This window comes from Eschrichtius robustus, chromosome 2, assembly GCF_028021215.1.
Source record: "Eschrichtius robustus isolate mEscRob2 chromosome 2, mEscRob2.pri, whole genome shotgun sequence".
Taxonomy (NCBI): Eukaryota; Metazoa; Chordata; class Mammalia; order Artiodactyla; family Eschrichtiidae; genus Eschrichtius; species Eschrichtius robustus.
This window is the reverse complement of record NC_090825.1, coordinates 112,609,048-112,632,968: the sequence shown is the minus strand read 5'-3', so window position 1 is coordinate 112,632,968 and position 23,921 is coordinate 112,609,048. Positions and strand designations below refer to the sequence as shown.

The window sequence follows — 23,921 nt, the reverse complement described above, 5'->3', positions numbered from 1 at the left end:
GTCTCACGCTCCAGAGCAATCCTTCTGGGCACCGTTTCACACAGTTCTCAGTTTGGTCCTGAGTGTGATCATCTGCAAATGGAAATGATCTGAGTATCTTACAGGACACATGCTCTCTGCATTCAGACAATTATTGTCACTTCCTCAGGGAAATTTTCTCTCCTCTGTTCTGGCCGGATGACTGTCTCCCCTAGATAACCGTGGGCACCAAGAGGGCCAGGACGAGACTGTGGCTTTCTCGTCACAGAACCCCCAGCACGCTGCACAGCTCAGGAAATAGTAGTCGGGTGAATGAAACCCGGTGAATGAGTAACAGCTTCCACCAGCCCTTGTCCTCTGGCTTCAGGGGTGCCATCATCCAGGCCTGGAGACCACGGGCCCCCCATGGGACCCTTGTCCAGCCATTCTCAATTCGACGTGTTTTCTACTGAACTGACTCCCCAGGGTGGGCCTGGGCACCCAGCTACAGATGCTGGTTTCCCACCCCAGCTGGAGTCCCACCCCAGAACTCACTTCTCCTCTAAGAATAGGGCACCGCCAAGGTGACAGGCCTCAAGAACACTCCCCAGAAATGGGAGCAGAGGGGGCACTGCCGGGCCTCTGGTCTGGCCAGTCGGGAGCAAGGGGTGCCAGCCACCCTGCCCCACCTGGGCCTTCAGATGGCTCCATGATGGCTGGACCGGGGTGATGCCAGGACCTTGCCAACTGTGGCAGTCATTTGGCCAGGGATGACACAGAAAATGGCACCTTTCGAGTAAAGAGTTCTAACTAACTTAAGGGGAGGGAGCAGCCCAAAGCGCCCGATGCTGTCACTCCTCTGGCCCCTGCATGAGGTGCCCCCCTGAGCTGCATGCCACACAACAGTATCCTTCCAGTCACGGCTGCACCCCTGGGGCACCACCATCACTGCGAGCCTGGGAGACTCAGAGTAGAACTCCAAAGAGGGGCCTCCAGGGCTCTGGGTGCACAGAGAGAGCTGTAGCTCTGCCAGGTGTGGGCACGCCCACAAAGATGAGCGCAGCAGAGCTTCCAGGATCACAGGGCCACACCAGCTCAAAGGAGCCACGCACTCTTATGGGGCCGCTGGAAGCTCTTCTCGGTCCGGGGTCCTCAGGTGGCCTTCCCAGGAACCCGGTGGGTCCTTGATGCTGAGGTCAAAGGAGGAGAGAGCCAGTGTGGACCCTAGGTGTGTCTTCTGGTCAGGGTGGGCCTTGAGCCTCCCTCTCCCCACTCCCTACTTCCAAGGTCTGGCTGTGTCATGTGAGGGGGTAATCAGACTTCATGGGCATCTACTCAGGCCCAGTTCCCAAAGGTGGAGAAATGCCATGATCACAGCAGCCGTGAAGAGGCCAACTCAGAAAACCTGTGTTTAATTGGCGGGACAGGGTGTCACAGCCTGCGAGGCCCTCGGTGCCTGGGTGCCCACATCCAGCTACTTCTCGACCTTCTCCAAGGACTGGGACTGCTTCTTCTGGGGCAAGTCTTCAAGCATCAGGCTCAGCACGTGCACGATCTCGTAGTACAGCTCCTGAAGCCTGGAAATGGAGGCGGAGAGGAGGCCTGAGCTCACAAAGGGGTTCCATGCCGCCCTGGCCCTGCCCACGGCACTCTCGCACCTGCACGTTCACCACTCCTGGTAGGTGTGGGGTCAGGGAAGAGCAAGGACTTTGGAGCCACATAGGGCTGGGCTGGAAGCCCGGCTGTGCCACCCTACCTGTGGCCCCAGGAGTAAAGTCATTTCACCGCATGTGTCAGGTGGGAGGCAACAGACTCCTGGGCTCGGAGTGAGGTGAGCACGTGGAGGTGCCCAGACGCTGCCTGATCCACGCTTGGGCCAACACTGGGCATTCCTAGATGCCCTCCTTTTAGTTCCTCCTGTCTACGAAGCCCTCAAGGCAGCTTTTGTTGAGAAACCAGGCTAATCATGCTCCTCCCCTTCCTGCAAGTAATGGCCAGAATGACCCCAGCTAACTCACACTGAGCACAGCCCTGGACCAGGCCAAGCTCAGAGCTTCACACACATTGCTTCCATAGAGTCAGCCCCTCCTGTGCCAGGTAGGAAAGGGACAAAGATTTTGCCAGAGTCACACAGCACCAAGCCAGGAGCTGCAGCTTCTGACTTGCCAGCCAGAGGTGTTCTCTCAGCCCTCCGAAAAGTGCTTGGTGAGGAGGGTCTTGGAGAGTCAGAGGAGCCAGTATTTAAAAACAGGTCAGGGTGGGCTGGGGAGGGCCAGTGGGCAGAGTCTCCCCCAGCCACAGGCCCGTCCGCACAGCAGCCCAGCCCCTGCACACCGCCAGGAAGGGCCTCGCCCTACCCACCCTGCACATCAGCCATTGCCCCCCTGGGCCTGGGGCCGGGGTCAGCGGGGCCGGGACTGACTTGTAGATGGTAGCATCCTGGTTGTCCAGAGTGGACAAGTAGACATCAATGAAGGGTAGGCTCGTGCCAAAATCATCCAAGACCATGGGGTCAGTGTGCCGCAGGGTCTTCTTAAACTTCTCCACCAGCTCAGTGAAACTTTTGTGGTCAACGTTCTTCTGGAGAGGGAAGCATAAAGAGAGCAAGGATGAGGAGGTGGTGACCGGGCTGCACAGGGACCTGGGGACCCTCCATGTGGGGCCCAGGCAGAGGCCTGAGTCCAATCACAGTTCACCCCAACACCTTCTGGGCCTGGGCCCCCCAACTGAGGTCACCTGGTGAGCCACCACCCCTGACGTGAGGATAGGTGACACGGGATGGAATCGGTGAGAGCCGGAGCGTGGCTCAGCATTTCACCCTGTTCTGGACAAACCTGGGGCACACCAAGACAGGCGGGCATCTCCACCTCAGAGAGGAGGCTGAAGAAGGAGGCACCGGCCACTTGGGGGAGAAAGGGGCAGCATGCTGTTCAGGACCCGGCCGAGCACCCCGGCAGCTCAGAGCACTTCGGCTGGAAAGAGAGGACTCTCCTCCAGCCCCTCACAGTTGCATCATGCTTGACAGAAAATCTCCAGCCCACCGTGCTCATTCTTGTTCCAGTTTAGAAAAACTGAGGTTAGTAACACCTGTCAGGGCCTCCGTGGCTTCGCCCACTCAGCGGACGGGGACCAAGCCTGCCTGGCACCCAGCGAGTCCTCAGGAACAAGAGAGCTCCAGGCAAAAGGCCCAGCAATGGAGTTTTGCCCATGAAGGAGGGAAATATTATAATCACAACACTCAACACTTGAAGAGGTCCAGAGAAATACAAAAATGCAGAGAATAACATCTGACTCTGAAAAGTACAGGGGGGCTGAGTAGCTGACTTACCAAATGCCACAGATGCCTAAGGCCACCCGCCCTCCACGCAGGCCCCAAGGCCCATCTTCCTGACCATTCCTTCAGCCCTGACTGTCCCTCTGCTTGTCCGCCGGCCCGTGGAGACCACCTACCTGTGTCTGCATCAGCTTGCTGACCTCCTCCTGTTGCCGCTTCAAAATCACATGCTTCTCTTCCATGAGTGTCATGTGTCTCTCTAGCATCAGCTCCCGCTCAAACTTTTTGACAGAGTCCTAGAGGGTGGGAGGATGGAGGTAAGATGTGGGCTCTCAGTGCGCACCACTCCCGTCTTCCTTCTTCCCCAGTCTCCCGCTGCTGCTCAGACCCCTCAGCAGGAGGATCCCCTCACAGGCCAGCCCCCAGCTCAAGCTGCCAACTGCAGCTGCAGTGACTTCCCAAGTACCTATCCTGCAGGCCACCATCATGAGGGAGGGAAAATGCAGGGCTCAGGGAAAAGAGTCAGGGTGGGGTAGAGAGGCACACACCTGGTCACCCCCCCTCCACTTCGGGAGGGAGATAGTTCAGTGTCCTCCCTTGAGACTTGGCCCATCCACCTGCCACACTTACCACTCCCCCATCCTTACAAGCACCACCTCACCTCAGTGTGAATGATCATCACACCCACGAACATGCTAAGGAAGACGAAGGAGGCAAGCAAGATGAAGATGATGGTGAACGAACGGCTCAGAATAAAATTCCGGGCATCCAGCTGCTGCTGCAGGTCTGTCCAGCCATCGACCTGCTCAGGCAAGGCAGAGTATGCTGAGCGCCTAGGCCCAGAGCGGCAGGCCTCCTCTCACCTACCGTGGGGAGCCCCAGCCCCACCGAGGAGCAGGCCGGCTTCCTTCCACATCATCCCTGCAACACCCCCTAATCCTCTGACTCCAGGGCATACATGCTGGCCTGGAGCTGCATGGCACCACTGGGTGGGGGCACTTCTGATCAAGGTACCCTAAGGGCTCTCCTCCAAAAGGCCTTCCATCCTTCCCCAAAAGACAATGCTTCTCTGCCAGGCCCTCCTTTGGAAAGACCCCAACCTTTCCAGAGTCCAGCAGAATCTAGACTTTGAGACTTGGGCTTTGCAGGCTTCTTCTGGGTGGATTTGTGACAGCCTGTTCCCAAAAAGGCTATGTGACATGGGTTTCCCTTCTAAATTAAACTTAATCTGAATGAATTATCTTTTGAAAACTTTTTGAAAGTTTTACACCCCTGTGGGACAAATAAGAATGCTCTAGGGAGTCACAAGATTAGAGATAGTGATGAACTCCTGGCCAGGGCACTGGCCTATCCTTAGTCCTAGGAGGCCAGCCCCCAGCTTCCTCAGCCCAGCTAAGTGTCTGAACATGGGAAAGGCTCCAAGGGAGGCCCAGCATGTCCACACGCTCACACCAGCTGCCAGTCCCTTCTCAAGTCCCCTGCCCCTACCACTGTTCCCAAACACGGTACCGTGGCCAAGCTGAAGAGGGTAAAGAAGGCCAGAGCCAGGTTCCCCCAGTTGTTCAGGTCAGCCCTCTCTGGAACTCCAAATAGGCAGAAGCCCAGGACAGCGAAGATGTACATCAGGACGAAGAGCAGGATGAGCACAGAGGCCACGGTGTAGGCTGTCTGCCCCACAGCGGTGATGAGTGTCTGCAAGGCAGAGGCACTGGGGCTAGGCCAGGCTGCAAGGCTGGGTTGGACTCAGAGGACAGAGGTCCAGCCTGTCCCAACACCAGCTGCCCCAGCATCCAGTGCCTTGCCTGGCACATGGCAGATGCTCCATAAATGGTTGGATGAATGAATGAGTGAATGAATGGGAACTGTGCCCAGACTGAGGGCTGGACCAACCTAACAGTGGTTCACCCATGCCTGGCCTCCACGCTCAGTTACCCATGGGTGGATCGCCCATGGTGCCCCAGGTCTCGTGTAGTCTCCCCATCAGCACCACTAAGCACTCCACTCGAACCCCAGCCTGCCTTTGTGGTCATCCTAAGGTGTCCTGTCCTGCTCCTCAGCTGAGGGCCAGCCCTGAATGCTCTTCCAGGCTGAGGAGGAGTACGGGAACTACCCTGGGAGTGGGAATGAAGAAGGCTGAGAGGAATAGGACTTCTCAATTTTTCTGGGCCCCATTTCACAGGCAGGTCTCCATCTTGTGACCTCAGTCTTCCCCCATGAGATGGGTGTTTGCCTTATCTCCCATGCCTCATCGTTCATTCTCCATGCCCTGGAGTCTTGTATACACATGTTCAGCTACCTTGATACTGTCACAGATACCATGTCAAGGTAGGAAGATGTTCCCATTTCAAGATGCAGGATCAGAGGCTCAAAGAAGCAAAATGCCTTGGTCACAGTCACACTCCGATAGAACGGCAGAGCTGGAACACATTCTCCAGCCCCTTGCCTTGTGCCACCACAGTCAACCACAAAAGCCCCTCTTTCAAAGCCAAGATACTATTTATTGACTTAGCAGTAGGAAAGGAGGTACTGGTGGAGCTGGGACACAGGACAGTGAAGTTTTGACAGTCTGGGGTAAAGTGCAAAACAGAGAGACAACCCAGGAGCACTGGGGCTGCCCTGTATGTGGACCACTTTGGCAGCTGCCTGCAGGGGTGAATGCACACCCGACGCCCCCCCCCCCTTCTTGGGGGAAGAAAAATCAGTGTTTAGGGATTAATTCCAAAAGAACTGAGCTGTAAAAAATTGCCTCCAATCCTGCAAGAGAGACAGAACTTCTTTCCCAAGACTGCTGAGACTGAAGAGGTAAGAACTCATGAAAAATGCTGCAATGGGACGCAGTCTGCAGGTGAGGTCTTCAGGATGGGGAGGGGCAGGGCCACGTGGAAGAACCTGAGGTACCTTGGAAGGATGAGGGAGAGGCCCCGGCTGGGTCTCCCACTTCCAGGCTAGTGCACAGGCCCAGTGCCACCTGAGGTCAAAGCCAAGCAGCCTCTGGAACAGCTGTGCAGAAAAAGTCACGCTCTCCAGAAGCCTGTGTGGGACTGACTCCTGACTGCTGGTCTTGGCCATGTTCTTCAAGCACCATCCAGACAGGCCCCATTATTCTGCAGTCTAGAAGGTTCAGAAATCTAGTACCAGGAATGAGCCTCCAAGGTGGGAGAGCCGAGTCCAGGATGTTGGACCACCAGAGAACTCCCAGCCCCATGGAATATTAATCGGTGAGAGCTCTCCAAGAGGTCTCCACCCCAACACTAAGACCCGACTCCATCCAAGGGCCAGCAAGCTCCAGTGCTGGACGCCTCATGCCAAACAACTGGCAAGACAGGAACACAACCCCACCCATTAGCAGTCAGGCTGCCTAAAGTCATACTAAGCTCACAGACACCCCAAAACACACCACCAGGTGCAGCACTGCCCATCAGAGGGACAAGATACAGCCCCACCCACCAGAACACAGGCACCAGTCGCCCCCACCAGGAAGCCTACACAAGTCACTGGACCAACCTCACCCACTGGGGGCAGACAACAGAAGTAAGAGGAACTATGATCCTGCAGCCTGCATAAAGGATACTCCAAACACAGTAAGTTAAACAAAATGAGAAGACAGAGAAATATGCAGCAGATGAAGAGCAAGGTAAAAACCCACAAGACCAAACAAATGAAGAGGAGACAGGCAGTCTATCTGAAAAAGAATTCAGAGTAATGATAGTAAAGATGATCCAAAGTCTTGGAAATAGAATGGAGAAAATACAATAAACGTTTAACAAGGAGCTAGAAGAACTAAAGAGCAAACAAACAGTGATGAACAACACAATAACTGAAATTAAAAATACTCTAGAAGGAATCAATAGCAGAATAACTGAGACAGAAGAACGGATAAGTGAGCTGGAAGATAAAATGGTGGAAATAACTGCCATGGGGCAGAATAAAGAAAAAAGAATGAAAAGAATTGAGGACAGTCTCAGAGACCTCTGGGACAACATTAAATGCACCAACATTCGAAGTATAGGGGTCCAAGAAGAAGAAGAGAAAAAGAAAGGGTCTGAGAAAATATTTGAAGAGATTATAGTCGAAAACTTCCCTAACATGGGAAAGGAAAGAGTCAATCAAATCCAGGAAGCGCAGAGAGTCCCTTACAGGATAAACCCAAGGAGAAACACGCTGAGACACATATTAATCAAACTGTCAAAAATTAAATACAAAGAAAAAATATTAAAGCAGCAAGAGAAAAGCAGCAGATAACATACAAGGGAATCCCCATAAGGTTATCAGATGATTTTTCAGCAGAAACTCTGCAGGCCAGAAGGGAATGGCAGGATATATTTAAAATGATGAAGGGGAGAAACCTACAACCAAGATTACTCTACCCAGCAAGGATCTCATTCAGATTCGATGGAGAAATTAAAACCTTTACAGACAAGCAAAAGCTAAGAGAATTCAGCACCACCAAACCAGCTCTACAGCAAACGCTAAAGGAACTTCTCTAAGCAGGAAACACAAGAGAAGAAAAGGACCTATAAAAACAAACTTGAAACAGTTAAGAAAATGGTAATAGGAACATACATACCGATAATTACCTTAAATGTGAATGGACTAAATGCTCCAACCAAAACACACAGACTGGCTGAACGGATACACAAACGAGACCCGTTTATATGCTGTCTACAAAAGACCCACTTCAGACCAAGGGACACATACAGGCTGAAAGTGAGGGGATGGAAAAAGATATTCCATACAAATGGAAATCAAAAGAAAGCTGGAGTAGCAATACTCATATCAGACAAAATAGACTTTAAAAAAAAACACTATTACAAGAGACAAGGAAGGACGCTACATAATGATCAAGGGATCAATCCAAGAAGAAGATACAACAATTGTAAATCTTTATGCACCCAACATAGGAGCACCTCAATACATAAGGCAAATGCTAAGAGCCATAAAAGTGGAAATCAACAGTAACACAATAATAGCAGGGGACTTCAACACCCCACTTACACTAATAGACAGATCATCCAAACAGAAAATAAATAAGGAAACAAAAGCTTTAAATGACACATTAGATCAGATGGACTTAATTGATATTTATAGGACATTCCATCCAGAAACAATAGAATACACTTTCTTCTCAAGAGCACATGGAACGTTCTCCAGGATAGATCACATCTTGGGTCACAAATCAAGCCTCGGTAAATTTAAGAAAATTGAAATTGTATCAAGCATCTTTTCCAACCACAACGCTATGAGACTAGATATCACTTACAGGGAAAAAAAACTGTAAAACATACAAACACATGGAGGTTAAACAGCACGCTACTAAATAACCAAGAGATCACTGAAGAAATCAAACAGGAAATCAAAAACTACCTAGAAACAAATGACAATGAAAACACAATGATGCAAAACCTATGGGATGCAGCAAAAGCTGTTCTAAGAGGGAAGTTGACAGCAATACAATCCTACCTCAAGAAACAAGAGGGACTTCCCTGGTGGCACAGTGGTTAAGAATGTGCCTGCCAATGCAGGGGACACGAGTTCAACCCCTGGTCCGGGAAGATCCCACATGCCACGGAGCAACTAAGCCCCTGTGCCATGGAAGCCACAACTACTAAGCCCTCGTGCCACAACTACTGAAGCCCGTGTACCTAGATAGAGCCCATGCTCCACAACAAGAGAAGCCACTGCCATGAGAAGCCCGTGCACGGCAATGAAGAGTAGCCCCTGCTCACCGCAACTAGAGAAAGCCCACGTGCAGCAACGAAGACCCAACGGAGCCAAAAAAAAAAGGAAAGAAAAAGAAACAAGAAAAATCTCAAACAACATAACCTTACACCTAAAGCAATTAGAGAAAGAAGAACAAAAAAAAAAACCCAAAGCTAGCAGAAGGAAAGAAATCATAAAGATCAGATCAGAAATAAATGAAAAAGAAATGAAGGAAACAATAGTAAAGATTAATAAAACTAAAAGCTGGTTCTTTGGAAGATAAACAAAATGGATAAACCATTAGCCAGACTCATCAGGAAAAAAAGAGAGAAGACTCAAATCAAAAGAATTAGAAATGAAAAAGAAGTAACAACTGACACTGCAGAAATACAAAGGAACATGAGAGACTACTATAAGCAACTATATGCCAGTAAAATGGACAACCTGGAAGAAATGGACAAATTCTTAGAAAAGTACAACCTTCCAAGACTGAATCAGGAAGAAACAGAAAATATGAACAGACCAGTCATGAGCACTGAAATTGAAACTGTGATTAAAAATCCTCCAACAAACAAAAGCCCAGGGCCAGATGGCTTCACAGGTGAATTCTATCAAGCATTTAGAGACGAGCTAACACGTATCCTTCTAAAACTCTTCCAAAACATAGCAGAGGGAGGAACACTCCCAAACTCATTCTATGAGGTCACCATCACCCTGATACCAAAACCAGACAGAGACACTACAAAAAAAGAAAATTAAAGACCAATATCACTGATGAATATAGATGCAAAAATCCTCAATAAAATACTAGCAAACAGAATCCAACAATACATTAAAAGGATCATACACCATGATCAAGTGGGATTTATCCCAGAGATGCAAGGATTCTTCAATATACGCAAGTCAATCAATGTGATACACCATATTAACAAACTGAAGAATAAAAATCACATGATCATCTCAATAGATGCAGAAAAAGCTTTTGACAAAATTCAACACCCATTTATGATAAAAACTCCCCAGAAAGTGAGCATAGAGGGAACCTATCTCAACGTAAGAAAGGCCATATACGACAAACCCACAGGAAACATCATTCTCAATGGTGAAAAACTGAAAGCATTTCCTCTAAGATCAGGAAAAGAGAAGGATGTCCACTCTCACCACTATTATTCAACATAGTTTTGGAAGTCCTAGCCACGGCAATCAGAGAAGAAAAAGAAGTAAAAGGAATACAAATTGGAAAAGAAGAAGTAAAACTGTCACTGTTTGCAGATGACATGATACTATACATAGAGAATCCTAACGAAGACACCAGAAAACTACTAGAGCTAATCAATGAATTTGGTAAAGTTGCAGGATACAAAATTAATGCACAGAAATCTCTTGCATTGTTATACACTGACAACGAAAGATCAGAAAGAGAAATTAAGGAAACAACCCATTCACCATTGCAACAAAAAGAATAAAATATCTAGGAAAAAACCTATCTAAGGAGGTAAAAGACCTGTACTCAGAAACCTATAAGACACTGATGAAAGAAATCAAAAATGACACAAACAGATGGAGAGATATACCATGTTCTTAGATTGGAAGAATCAATATTGTGAAAATGACTATAATACCCAATCTACAGATTTAATGCAATCCCTATCAAATCACCCATGGCATTTTTTACAGAACCAGAAAAAAAATCTTAAAATTTGTATGGAGACACAAAACATTCTGAACAGCCAAAGCAATCTTGAGGGGAAAAAAAAACGGAACTGGAAGAATCAGACTCCCTGATTTCAGACTATACTACAAAGCTACAGTAATCAAGACAATATGGTACTGGCACAAAAACAGAAATATAGATCAATGGAATAGGATAGAAAGCCCAGAGATAAACCCACATACCTATGGTCAACTAATCTATGACAAGGAGGAAAGGATATACAATGGAGAAAAGACAGTCTCTTCAATAAGTGGTGCTGGGAAAACTGGACAGCTACATGTAAAAGAGTGAAATTAGAACACTCCCTAACACCATGCACAAAAATAAACTCAAAATGGATTAAAGACATAAATGTAAGACTGGGCATTATAAAACTCTTAGAGGAAAACATAGGAAGAACTCTCTTTGACATAAATCACAGCAAGATCTTTTTTTGACCCACCTCTAGAGCAATGGAAATGAAAACAAAAGTAAACAAATGGGACCTAATGAAACTTAAAAGCTTTTGCACAGCAAAGGAAACTATAAACAAGACAAAAAGACAACACTCAGAATGGGAGAAAATATTTGCAAATGAATCAACGGACAAAAGATTAATCTCCAAAATATACAAGCAGTTCATGCAGCTCAATATTAAAAAAAAACCAACCCAATCAAAAAGTGGGCAGAGGACCTAAATAGACATCTCTCCAAAGAAGACATACAGATGGCCAAGAGGCACATGAAAAGCCGCTCAACATCACTACTTATTAGAGAAATGCAAATCAAAACTACAATGAGGTATCACCTCACACCAGTCAGAATGGGCATCATCGTAAAATCTACAAACGACAAATGCTGGAGAGGCTGTAGAGAAAAGGGAACCCTCTTGCACTATTGGTGGGAATGTAAATTGGTACAGCCACTATGGAGAATAGTATGGAGGTTCCTTAAAAAACTAAAAATAGAACTACCATATGACCCAGCAATCCCACTACTGGGCATATACCCTGAGAAAACCATAATTCAAAAAGACACATGCACCCCAATGTTCATTGCAGCACTATTTACAATAGCCAGGTCATGGAAGCCACCTAAATGCCCATCGACAGATGAATGGATAAAGAAGATGTGGTATACAATGGAATTGTATACAATATACAATGGAATATTACTCAGTCATAGAAAGGAACGAAACTGGGTCATTTGTAGAGATGTGGATGGACCTAGAGACTGTCATACAGAGTGAAGTAAGTCAGAAAGAGAAAAACAAATATTGTATATTAATGCCTATATGTGGAATCTAGAAAAATGGTATAGATGAACCGGTTTGCAAGGCAGATAGAGACACAGATGTAGAGAACAAATGTATGGACACCAAGGGGGGAAAATGGGGGGGCGGTGGTGGTGGGATGAATCGGGAGATTGGGATTGACATACATAAACTAATATGTATAAAACAGATAACTAATAAGAGCCTGCTGTATAAAAAATAAATAAATAAAGCAAAATTTTTTTAAAAACTAAAAATAGAACTACCATATAACCCAGCAATCCCACTATTGGGCATATACCCTGAGAAAACCATATTTCAAACAGAGTCATGTACCACAATGTTCATTGCAGCTCTATTTACAATAACCAGGACATGGAAGCAACCTAAGTGTCCATCAACAGATGAATGGATAAAAAAGATGTGGCACATATATACAATGGAATATTACTCAGCCATAAAAAGAAACGAAATTGAGTTATTTGTAGTGAGGTGGATGGACCTAGAGTCTGTCATACAGAGTGAAGTAAGTCAGAAAGAGAAAAACAAATACCGTATGCTAACACATATATATGGAATCTAAAAAAAAAAAAAAAGGTTCTAATGAACCTAGGGGCAGGACAGGAATAAAGACGCAGACGGAGAGAATGGACTTGAGGACACGGTGGGGGATGGGTAAGCTGGGACGAATTGAGGGAGTGGCATGGACATATATACACTACCAAACGTAAAATAGATAGCTAGTGGGAAGCAGCCACATAGCACAGGGAGATCAGCTCAGTGCTTTGTGACCACCTAGAGGGGTGGGATAGGGAGGGTGGGAGGGAGACACAAGAGGGAGGAGATATGGGGATATATGTATATGTAGAGCTGATTCACTTTGTTATAAAGCGGAAACTAACACACCACTGTAAAGCAATTATACTCCAATAAAGATGTTAAAAAAATAAATAAAAATGAAAGATACATGTACCACAGTGTTCATTGCAGCACTATTTACAATAGCCAGGACATGGAACCAACCTAAATGTCCATCGACAGATGAATGGATAAAGAAGATGTGGCACATATATACAATGGAATATTACTCAGCCATAAAAAGGAATGAAATTGAGTTATTTGTAATGAGGTGGATAGACCTAGAGTCTGTCATACAGAGTGAGGTAAGTCAGAAAGAGAAAAACAAATACCGTATGCTAACGCACATATATGGAACTAAAAAACTGTATTGATGAACCTAGTGGCAGGGCAGGAATAAAGACGCAGATGTAGAGAATGGACTTGAGGACACAGCGGGGGAAAGGGAAGCTGGGATGAAGTGAGAGAGTAGCACTGACATATATACACTACCAAATGTAAAATAGATAGCTAGCGGGAAGATGCTGCATAGCTCAGGGAGATCAGCTTGGTGCTCTGTGACCACCTAGAGGGGTGGGATGGGGAGGGTGGGAGGGAGACTCAAGAAGGAGGGGATATGGGGGTATATGTATACATATAGGTGATTCACTTTGTTGTGCAGCAGAAACTAACACAACAGTGTAAAGCAGTTATACTCTAATAAAGATGTATAAAAAAAAAAAAGAAATCTAGTCCCATGGATGTTTACCCAGATCCCCATAGGCTGGTAGCTCCTTCCCTGAGCAAGTTCTGCACTTTCTAGGCCTACAGCCTGGCCCCCTGTAGGTGCCTGATTCTGAATTCCCAAATTCTTTGGGGAAGCAACTCCTAACCCCCAGTTCAGCTGTCCTGGGCTGTGAATCAAGCTAGGGCTGCCCTCCTGGCTTTGGGGCATTCTGGGCATGGAGAGGACCTCTTGTCAGGGCAGGTACTTGGGCCCTGCCGCTCTGATGGGTGGCAAGTGATGCACCCCAAAGAGCAGCAGGCAGGGAGGGAGGCGAGGCTGATGCTCTCACTGCAGCCCAGTGTCTGAAGGTGGTTCTTCAGGCTGAAATGCAGATGAACAAGGACAGTGTGGCCCTTGGTTGCCCAGCTAACAGAGCTTCTCTGTGTGCAAAACAGCAAGGAACTATTTCCTCATGGTGCAGGTTTATTGCCATGAGGTGGAAGGCAGAATGTCATTTTAATTCATCAGGGAACAGGAGTCAAGAATGTGCCAGAGTGCCAGCTCTGGGCACTGAGCTGCAGCTCTGTTAGAGCCTCATGTAGACCTCAATGAATATAAATCAGCACAGAGGTGCAAGGCCCCACCGTTGGCACCTCCAGCTCCCCTGGCCAGCTGGCCAGGCTGGTGTACAGAGGGCATGTAATCCAGAGTCACTTTTGGGGTCCAGTGACATCCCAAAACCCATAGAAGAGCTACAACCAGTGGGTCTGATGGTTCCCCAGGGAACAACTTTTGGATACAAGGCTCTGCTTAATGACAGAAAGATCTTGAGGTCAAACATGGACTGTATGTGTATGAACATGCTGTGTCTGCGTGCCCATGGGTGTCTGCATGACCACATGGACCAAAGGCCGAGCAGAGGCCTTCGGTCACCAAGCAAGCCAGGCTGAGCTCTGGGATAGGCCTTGGCCAGTGGGGAGGGCTGTGTGCCCTTCACTGGATCCCTGGGCTGTCCCTGCCGGGCGCCAAGACCGAGACACCTACAGGCCTTCCCCTCTGACCAGGCTGCCACCACACAATGCACTCAGCAGGCGGCTCGTGCCCTCAGCCTCACAAGGGACAATCTGGGTCACTGTCCCTCCCCCCACTCCCCAAGATGGAAGCCCCTCCTGCCACCAGTCCTTTCTGCTTCCTCCTCCCTGCACAGCCCTGGACTTCCTTTCCCTCAGCCCACCACCATCACCACCTTCCTCTCATGACTCCCGCAGGTCTCTGGCACCTTCATTCCACAGTGATCTCTCTCCTGGCCTTCCCTGTAAAGCGTCTCTTGCCTGAGGACATTGCTCCGCAGCAGCCCTCTAGAGGGAGGCTGCCCATCCCCCACTCACCTGAATCAGGAGGTCATCCCCTACTTTATCCTCAGAGCCCCAGCCTCCATGGGCAAAGGCCCTGCCTCTGGGCAGGGCCAACCTTCCACCTTCCCACGCCCTGTTGCATCTCGGAATGGCTCCACCCTACCCTGCTGTCATCCTGGGGGCCTTCAGCATCTCTGTGTACACCCACCAACCCCCAGGCCTCTTGGTCCCTTGACTTCCTCATCCCCAGCGACCCTTGAATCACTTTAGGCCCCTGCTCCCTTGGTGCCCAATACCCGAAAAAATGGCTACAGCCCCCACTGTCTGATTACTCCCTCACTCCGAGGTGTCCGCCACATGGCACTCACCTCCCAGAGAGCTCCAGTCTTCTCTCCTGTCCACCTGCTTTACTCTCATCCCTCCCTGACATAGACTCCATAGCCCAGCACCTCAAACACTCCCTTCTCCACTTCTAGGACACATTATAGGGTCTGCCTCTAGCCCACGAACAAGGGGAGTCACTCTCAAGTGTAAAAGGAGTGGTGCCATGATTCGAGGTGCACTTTAGAGATTCCTCCAGCTGCTGAGGCATTTCTGCTCCAGGGCTCTCAGTCGTGTGGGAAGCCATAGCAGGAACCCATGGAAAGGTGAATGGTGATGGAGAAAAAATGATGGCTGTTGGAGTGAAAAGATGTGAACAAGCCAAGAACTATCTAGAAGGCCAGGCTATAGGACTTTGAGAGAGAGAGCTCAAAGCCGACACTCAAATTTATGACTTGGCAGTTGACTTGACAGGAGGCACCCATCACCAACAGACAAAATACAGGAGGAGGAGCCAGGTCTTGGGATTTGAGGGTGGGGGTGGGAGGAGAGTGAAGACTTCCAGTTTAGACACGTTGAGTTTGAGGAGTATGTGAGCTATCCAGGAAGCAGTTAGGTCTGAAGTTCAAAGAAAGAGGCGTGGGCAGGTGAAGACCCCTGAAAAGTGCAAAAGGTCACCCAAAGAGAATATAGAGTGAGAAGAGAAGAGAACTCAGGACACAGTCCTGAGAAAACCACACTCATGGGCAAGGCAAAGAAAACACGCACCTGAGAAGTTATGCCTAAGAGGCTGGAAGGAAACCAAGAGAAAGCGGTGACAGGAGGTTGCTGGCAACCTCAGAGGGGCTAGTTACTGGGGAGAGGAGGGAGGAAGCCCGGACACAAATGACAGGTAAGGAAGAGGGACTGGGAGAACAGACACCCCTTCCAGGAGCCTTGCCATGAAGAGGAGCAGGAGGATGGGACCATGCTGTTTGGGAGGGGACGCACACAGGTACGTGACCACACGAGAACAAGACCTGAATGGACGGGGTCTGCAGGAGGGGGAGCTCTTTAACATGTGCCTATTCTCCACTCAGGCCTGGGGCTCCCTTGGGCTCCCATGGGCTCCCTGAGTGTCGGACCTAAGCCCTAGACAGACAGACACCAGGCTGGGCTAGGGGCAACCTCTCAGCAGAACAGGCTGACACACCCTAACTTGTCGAATTGGTCCAAACCAGCCCCTTCCTGGAGAAGCACGGGTACTGACCAGAGCCAGGGCAAACACACCATGTCCAGGATGAATACATGAGGGCATGTTTGGGGCACCTCTGAGGTTTGTTCTGAAACCTCTGAGCCAAGTAAAGACTGGCCACCCTCTGCCCTCAGCAGGATCAGCACTTCCAGAGCTGCCTGAACAAGTCATGAGACCATTCCCATCAAGAGAAGCAGCAGATTTTTCAATCGTTCGGGGAAAGCAGTGAGTGGCCGAAGCCACCAAAAAGCTGGAGACTCCTGGGCATGTAGTCCAAAGGGTCTGGACCATAAGAAAATCAGTCACTTTGCAACATGGGAGAGAGGAAAAGATCAGATGGTCTTGAGTCAGACGCACCTTTCGAAGCTCAGCTCCAGCATCTAGCTGCTGAGTGACCTTGGGTCTCAATTTCTTCATCTGTAAAATGGAGCTAGTACCTTTCCTAGAATCGTTTTAAGATTAAATGAGATAACACAGGTAAACATCAACCTGCCACACAAGAGGACTCAGTCACTGCATGAGAGTAGCAGAATTATCATTTCATCAGGGGCTGATGGGCAGACGGGCCCTCTCACCTGCACTCCCAGAACCACGGCATCCCATGTCACTCACCCGGATGCCGCGGCTATAGGTGATAAGCTTGAGAATGCGCAGGGACTGTACGCCATCGGCGATGTTGAGGTAGGGGTAGTGCTTGCCCTTGATCTTGCGGAGACTGTAGGGGATGAAGATGATGATGATAATGATCACATCTAGCAGGTTGTAGCCATCCTTCCAGTAGTTGATGGGGTCCACGTAGAGCTTCATGCAGAACTCGGAGCTATAGATGGACACAAAGATGAGCTCTGAGACCTATAGGGGTGGTAAGGGTGAGAGGGTCAGACCAAGCTGTAGACCTTCCCCCTGCCTGGGCCACCCTATCAGGTGTGTGTGTGTTGGTGGGGCGAGGGTGGGAGCGGGTGCTCCTAAGCCAACCACAAGACAGAGAAACCCAGGCAGAGTCCCTGGCACACAGTGGACACAGTGTGCCTGATTCCCTTCTCTTTCTGTGTCTTGCCTATCCTGTGGTCCCGAGCTTAGGGCTGGGTTTGACTCGGATAGCTTGGGAATGACTGACTGACCGATGGACAGAATGACTATTGAGGCCCGGTGGGAGGTGCATGTCAGGCAACCTGGATTTCCAAAGAGAAGGTCCCAAGAGCCTTCTGGCCAACCTGAATACCCAGACTTTTGGGAAAAGAGATGAACTACTCACACATCTACTTTATTTACTCTATTATCACACATACTTAAAATCAGTTAATTAATCTGCTTCTGAAGAACATTCTGCTTTTTTTTCCCACTTTTATACTTTATGAAACAATCTTATTCAAATTCTTCTCATGCATCTACAACTCCAGTGGCTTTGATTTTACCAAAAGGTACTTTTTGAGTCATCTAAGTTTTTCCTTATCATCAGTGAATTCATTCAGTGAGGAAGCTTTGATTAAGCATCTACCACATGCCAAGCAAGCACTGTTTCAAGCACAGGGAAATGAGACAGTCAATGAGACAGTCTCATTTTTTTTTTTTTTTTAGAAGTTACTTTTTTTTTATTGGGAAACCAATGTAACAAACCTAAACTTATTGAAAATGAAATCAGTAACTAAGACTCTGCAGGCCCCATCCCCAACCAGCACCAAGGCATCTATTTGGCCTAACCCCAGTTTCTCTAGTCCCCAAAAGAACAACCATGTGAAGAACCCAGGGTCAACCTCAGGGCACACACTGCAACTCCCTCTACCCCACCCTCAACTGACACACACACCCTGGATCAGCAGGCTGGGTCTAGGCCCAAGGAGGGAATAGTGAGGTTTTCTGGGTGGCAGGGAATCACGCCCCAACCTGCTCAAAACCCCAAGTTAGGAAAGGAAGACTGGCTTGCCCACCTACTCCCTCCCCCCAGTCCCCCCAGACAACAGGCTCACATCCCTGATCGGTAACACTGTGATTCTGAGGTGTCAGTAGGGCTCCCAGTGGCTTCACCAGATTACTGCAAAGGGACCAGGGGAAGGGGCAGGCATTTACCCTGCCACCTGTTCAGTATTAGCCAGCCAAGCTGCTGCCCTCAGCTTGTGCTGTGGCCCCTCTCCCCTGCAGACACCCACGGCTGGGGACCAGGCGTCCTGCCAGAGAGAAATGAGTCCAGGAGGCCCCTGCTTCCCCAGCCAGGGAGGAAGGATGGCCTGGGAAGCCTGGGACGGCCACACCAGCTTCCTGGCTTCCAAGAAGCTCTTGGGGTGTCGCATCTGCCCGACGCCAATGGCTATGAGAATGAGGGTCTGCAGGATAGATCACCACAGCACGCCCAGGAAGCTGACAGTCTAGTAGGGGAGACGGAAATGAATGTTTAGACAAATACATACATAACATCAGACAGGAAGGAAAGTGAAACAGCCAAAGGGGAGAGAGGGGCTGGCCAGGGTGGGGAGGGGCAGGCATGGCAGCTACTTTAGAAAAGGTGCTGAGTGGAGGCCTTGCTAAAGCCAGGGATGGAGCCATAATAAAAACTGGGAGACTACTCCTCAATGGCGAGTACAAGGACCCTAAGGGGAGAAAGGAACAGCAAAGCCAGCGTGGCAGAACAGAAAGGGGTGAGCAGAGCAGGAGATGCAGTTGGAGGGGCGGGCCATGTAGGGAGGGCCTTGTAGGCTTGGTGAGGGCTGTGAACTTTAACCTCAGCCTTGGAGGAGTTTGAGCAAGGGAGTGATGTGAACTGATTTACATTTTTAAGAGATCTCCGTGGAAAAGAGACCGTGGGGGAACTGGCAGGAATAGCAACTGGGAGGCAAGTTAGGGAGGAGGTGATAGATAGTAGAAGAATCATCATCCAGGCAAGAGACGAGGTTAGATTGTATTGGAGTGGGGGACAGTGTGGAGCTGAAGAGAAGAGGACAGATTCCGGAAGTATTCTGTGGGCAGTAATGACAGGACTTGCTGATGGACTCAGGGATGCACAGGGTAGAGAGAAGGCAAGGAAGACTCTAGTGCTTCACACAGAGCAACTGGGTAAACGCCGATACCTTTAACTGAGATGAGTTTGGGGTGGGGTGAAGGGGGGCTAGAGAGTTTCTATTTCCATTTCTAGAGGGAAATAGAAAAGTTTTTGAGATACACCACCTTTTAAATATGTCAGATGCTGTCACTGGAAATTGTAACTCAAAGCCACAACTGTCCATTTGGAAAACATTAGGGCAGCTGGTGGTGTTATTTGTCCTGTATACTTATATTTGTGGTCTCCACATGGCAACCATTTACATACACTTTTATGTTTGTTAACTACAATGAAACAATTAATATACACAAAAAGGTATAAAGAATAATATAATGAACAACCATAGACTACCACCCAGCTTAAGAAATAAAATATTACCATTACAGGCAGAGCCTCGCATTGATCAGATCCCCTTCCCTTCCCACAAAAGTAATCCTATTTTAAATCTTCAGTATGTCTTGCTAGTGTATTTTATACTTTTACCACATACGTATCCCTAAAAGTACATAGTATGGTTTTGCATTTTTTATACACTACATAAATTGCATATACATTACAGTATTCTTTGGGTGATTTTTTTTCATTTAAAATTATAAGATTCATCCATGTTGATATATGTAAACCTAGTTTAGTGTTTCACCACTATTTAGCAATTCCACTTATGAAAATACTATAATTTCTTTATCCAGTTACCCACTGAGTGATATTTCGCTTCTTTGTAATTTTTTACTACTGCAAAGAGCATAAAAGTACACAAAGTTTGAGTCAGGCTGCAGGGCCATTTGAAAAGCGGACTTAAGGTCCTTTGCCCCTGGGCCCTCTTCCCAGCCAGATCGTGGGCAAGATGGCTGGGTGTGCAGCATCCTCGAACCCATGAGCAGATCCTCTGTGCCCCTAGGGACTCCAGCCCCTGCCACGGCAGATTCTGAGCGCCCCTTGGGCTCCCAGGTGCTGGGCCGCCAGCACCAACTTCTGGAGCACCCAAAATGGAATTCTCCTGTTTGCTAAGATTCTATTGTGCCTGGTGATTCTGATCTGCCTCGATTGCTGATTGAGATGATCTTTGCTGCTATATTCTTTATCATCTATGTGTGTTACCTGCACACCGAGACATAGGCTATCAACTGGCCTTGGAGTGATTTCTTCCAAACCCACATAGTGGTCATCCGCTACCTGATCACCTCAATTGTTGTCCTTGTTGAGAGAAGAAACCACTCCAAAATCATCACAGGAGTACTGCGTCTAATCGCTGGGTGCCTACGTGGCCATGATGCCCACGTTACCTTCCCCTTGAGGCAGCAGACACAGCTGCCCCACTAACCCTGCAGATTGCCAGCTGTAGTTGAACTCCCTTCATTTCTCTCTGAAACCTGCAAATAACACCTCCATCGAAATAACCCCCTGCCCTTACAACACTCCCAACCAACTCGTAGCCCCATGTTTTACTGTACACATGTGTAGTTTTTCTCTGTTACATACCTAGGAGTGGAATTACCTGATTGTAGAATATGAGCATCTTCAGCTTCACTGGATATTGCCAAATTGTTTTCTGAAGCTATTGTACTAACTTACTTTAATATCAACAATGCTCCTTTTTTTTTTTTTTTTTTTTTAGCATTTTAAAAAAAATATTTATTTTATTTTTGGCTGTGTTGGGTCTTCGTTTCTGTGCGAGGGCTTTCTCTAGTTGCGGCAAGCAGGGGCCACTCTTCATCGCGGTGCATGGGCCTCTCACTATCTCGGCCTCTCTTGTTGCGGAGCACAAGCTCCAGATGCGCAGGCTCAGTAGTTGTGGCTCACGGGCCTAGTTGCTCTGTGGCATGTGGGATCTTCCCAGACCACAGCTCGAACCCGTGTCCCCTGCATTGGCAGGCAGATTCTCAACCGCTGCGCCACCAGGAAAGCCCCTCCTTTTTTTTTTTTAATTTCTATTGGAGTATAGTTGTTTCGCAATGTTATGTTAGTTTCTGCTGTACAGCAAAGTGAATCAGTTATACGTATACATATATCCCCTCTTTTTTAGATTTCCTTCCCATTTAGGTCACCACAGAGCATTGAGTAGAGTTCCCTGTGCTATACATTAGGTTCTCATTAGTTATCTATTTTATACATAGTAGTATATATATATATGTCTATCCCAATCTCCCAATTCATCCCACCCCCACCCCTCCCCGCCTTGGTATCCATAAGTTCGTTCTCTACATCTGTGTCTCTATTTCTGCTTTGCAAATAAGTTCATCTGTACCATTTTTCTAGATTCCACATGTAAGCGATATTATACAATATTTGTTTTTCTCTTTCTGACTTACTTCTGAACAATGCTTTATTTTTTTTTTAACATCCTTACCAATACTTCCTACAGTTGGACTTCTTAATTTTTGTCAATCTGATGAATATGAAATGGTATCTTATTTTTCATTTTGTCATTTCTCTAATTATTAATGAAGTTGGGCATCTTTTTATATGTTTAAATTGTAAATTGCCTGTTCCTAATCTGTTGCCAAATTTTCTGCTAGATTGTTCTGTCTTTTTCTTATTGATTTGGAAGACAATGTATCACATACTTTGAATCCTAATCCTTTACCTGTTATATGTGCTTCAAATAGCATCTCCTACACTGATTTATCTTTTCACCTCTTTAATGATCTTTTGATGAATAGAAATTTAAAGTTTTAACGGAATCAAATTAACCAAACTTTTTCTCCATGGCTTATGTATTTCGTACCTTAAGATACCTTTCCCTCCTGAGATCATATAAATCTATATTTTCTTCTAAAAATTTTAAAGTTTCACTTTTCAAGTTAGGTCTTTTAGCTGTGTATGCTGGAAGGTAAATATCCAATTGTGTTTTTTCTCTCCACATGTACTGTTTAATGAAGAATTTCTCTTCCACCACTCATTTGCAGTGCCATCTGACAGGGGCCAGGTTTTCATACAAGCCAGGTCTGTTTCTGAGCACTCTATCCTGTTCCATTGGTCTATTTGTCTATCCACGCATCATCACCCTGCTTTAATTACTGCAGCATTATAGGAAGTCTTATTACCTGGTAAGTCAAGACTTCTCCCCTTTTCACTTTCAACACCATCTTGGTTTTTTATATTTCATTCTTTTATCTAAATTTTAGCATCAGCTTTTGGCGACCCATAAAAAAATCCTGCCAGACTTCTTATTGGAATTTTATTGATATAATAGCTTAATTAGGGAAGACTGCATCTTGAAGAAACTAAGCCTTTCTATGCATGATCTGATATACCCTTCCATTTCTTTGTCTTCTTTAATGACCTTTATAGATTTTTTCCTCCTTAAAAATCACACAAAACTTTAATTAGCTTTGCCTCTAAGTACTTTCTGTATTTTTTTTTAAATAAATAAATTTATTTATTTATTTATTTTTGGCTGTGTTGGGTCTTCGTTTCTGTGCAAGGGCTTTCTCCAGTTGCGGCGAGCGGGGGCCACTCTTCATCGCGGTGCGCGGGCCTCTCACTGTCGCGGCCTCTCTTGTTGCGGAGCACAGGCTCCAGATGCGCAGGCTCAGTAGTTGTGGCTCACGGGCTTAGTTGCTCCGCGGCATGTGGGATCTTCCCAGACCAGGGCTCGAACCCGTGTCCCCTGCATTGGCAGGCAGATTCTCAACCACTGCGCCACCAGGGAAGCCCTACTTTCTGTACTTTATTAGAAGTGCTATCATTTTTGTTGCTGACATATTAAATATATTTTATTTATTAATCATTTATTAACTTTATTAATTGTATTAACTTTATTAATTAATAATTCTTCCAGATTCTTTTGGGATTTCTATACAGAAATCATAACACCTGTGAATAATGACAGTCTTTTAAAACTTTGTTTCTAATCCTTAATGTTTTTTATTCCTTTTCCTTGTATTATACATTGGCTAAGACGCTAATACAAATCTTGTCAGTAATAACTGGACTACACCTTTAAAGGGAATACTGTTACAGTTTCACCCCTGAGTGTGAATTTTGATGTAGGTTTTTCATAGGTACTCTTAATCACTTAAAACAAATCCTTTCTACTCCTAGTTTGCTAAATTTTTATCATGAAAGATATTCATGATAAACTTTTTTCTACATCTCTTAAAGTGATTTTATTGGGGTTTTTACTCTTTTAATATTTTAAGCTGGTTAATAAAATTTCTAGATTTTTCTAACATTCACATTCCTGGAAAACCCCAACTTGGCAATGCTATATTACTTTCCTCATATATTTTTTTAAATTCAGTTTCGTAATATTCTGTTTGGGATTTTTATGCCCAAGCTCATGACACTTGGTGTAATTTTCCTTTTTCATATGGTCATTGTCTAGTTTTGTTTTGGCATGACGGATATACAGTTGTCCCTTGGTATTCCCAGAGGATTGGTTCCAGGACCCCCCCTCCCATGGATACCAAAATCCAAGGATGCTCAAGTCCCTCATATAAAAAGGCACAGTATTTGTATATAACCTATGCACATCCTCCCCACGTACTTTAAAACATCTCTAGATTACTTATA

At 46.9% G+C, this 23,921-nt stretch overlaps 1 protein-coding gene across 1 annotated transcript in view; it reads right to left on the bottom strand.

Annotated features, from left to right (window-relative positions):
* Window positions 1–1,360: 1,360 nt before the first annotated feature.
* CATSPER3 (cation channel sperm associated 3) overlaps window positions 1,361–23,921 on the bottom strand; it is a 38,763-nt gene continuing 16,202 nt past the window's right edge. Inside the window, exons 3-8 of the mRNA XM_068534437.1 lie at window positions 16,985–17,224; window positions 4,742–4,924; window positions 3,894–4,034; window positions 3,409–3,528; window positions 2,381–2,538; window positions 1,361–1,535 (exon numbers count right to left, since the gene is read on the bottom strand). Of these exons, the coding sequence (XP_068390538.1) occupies window positions 1,433–1,535; window positions 2,381–2,538; window positions 3,409–3,528; window positions 3,894–4,034; window positions 4,742–4,924; window positions 16,985–17,224 (945 nt within the window). The 3' untranslated portion in view covers window positions 1,361–1,432. The remainder of the gene's footprint in view (window positions 1,536–2,380; window positions 2,539–3,408; window positions 3,529–3,893; window positions 4,035–4,741; window positions 4,925–16,984; window positions 17,225–23,921) is intronic.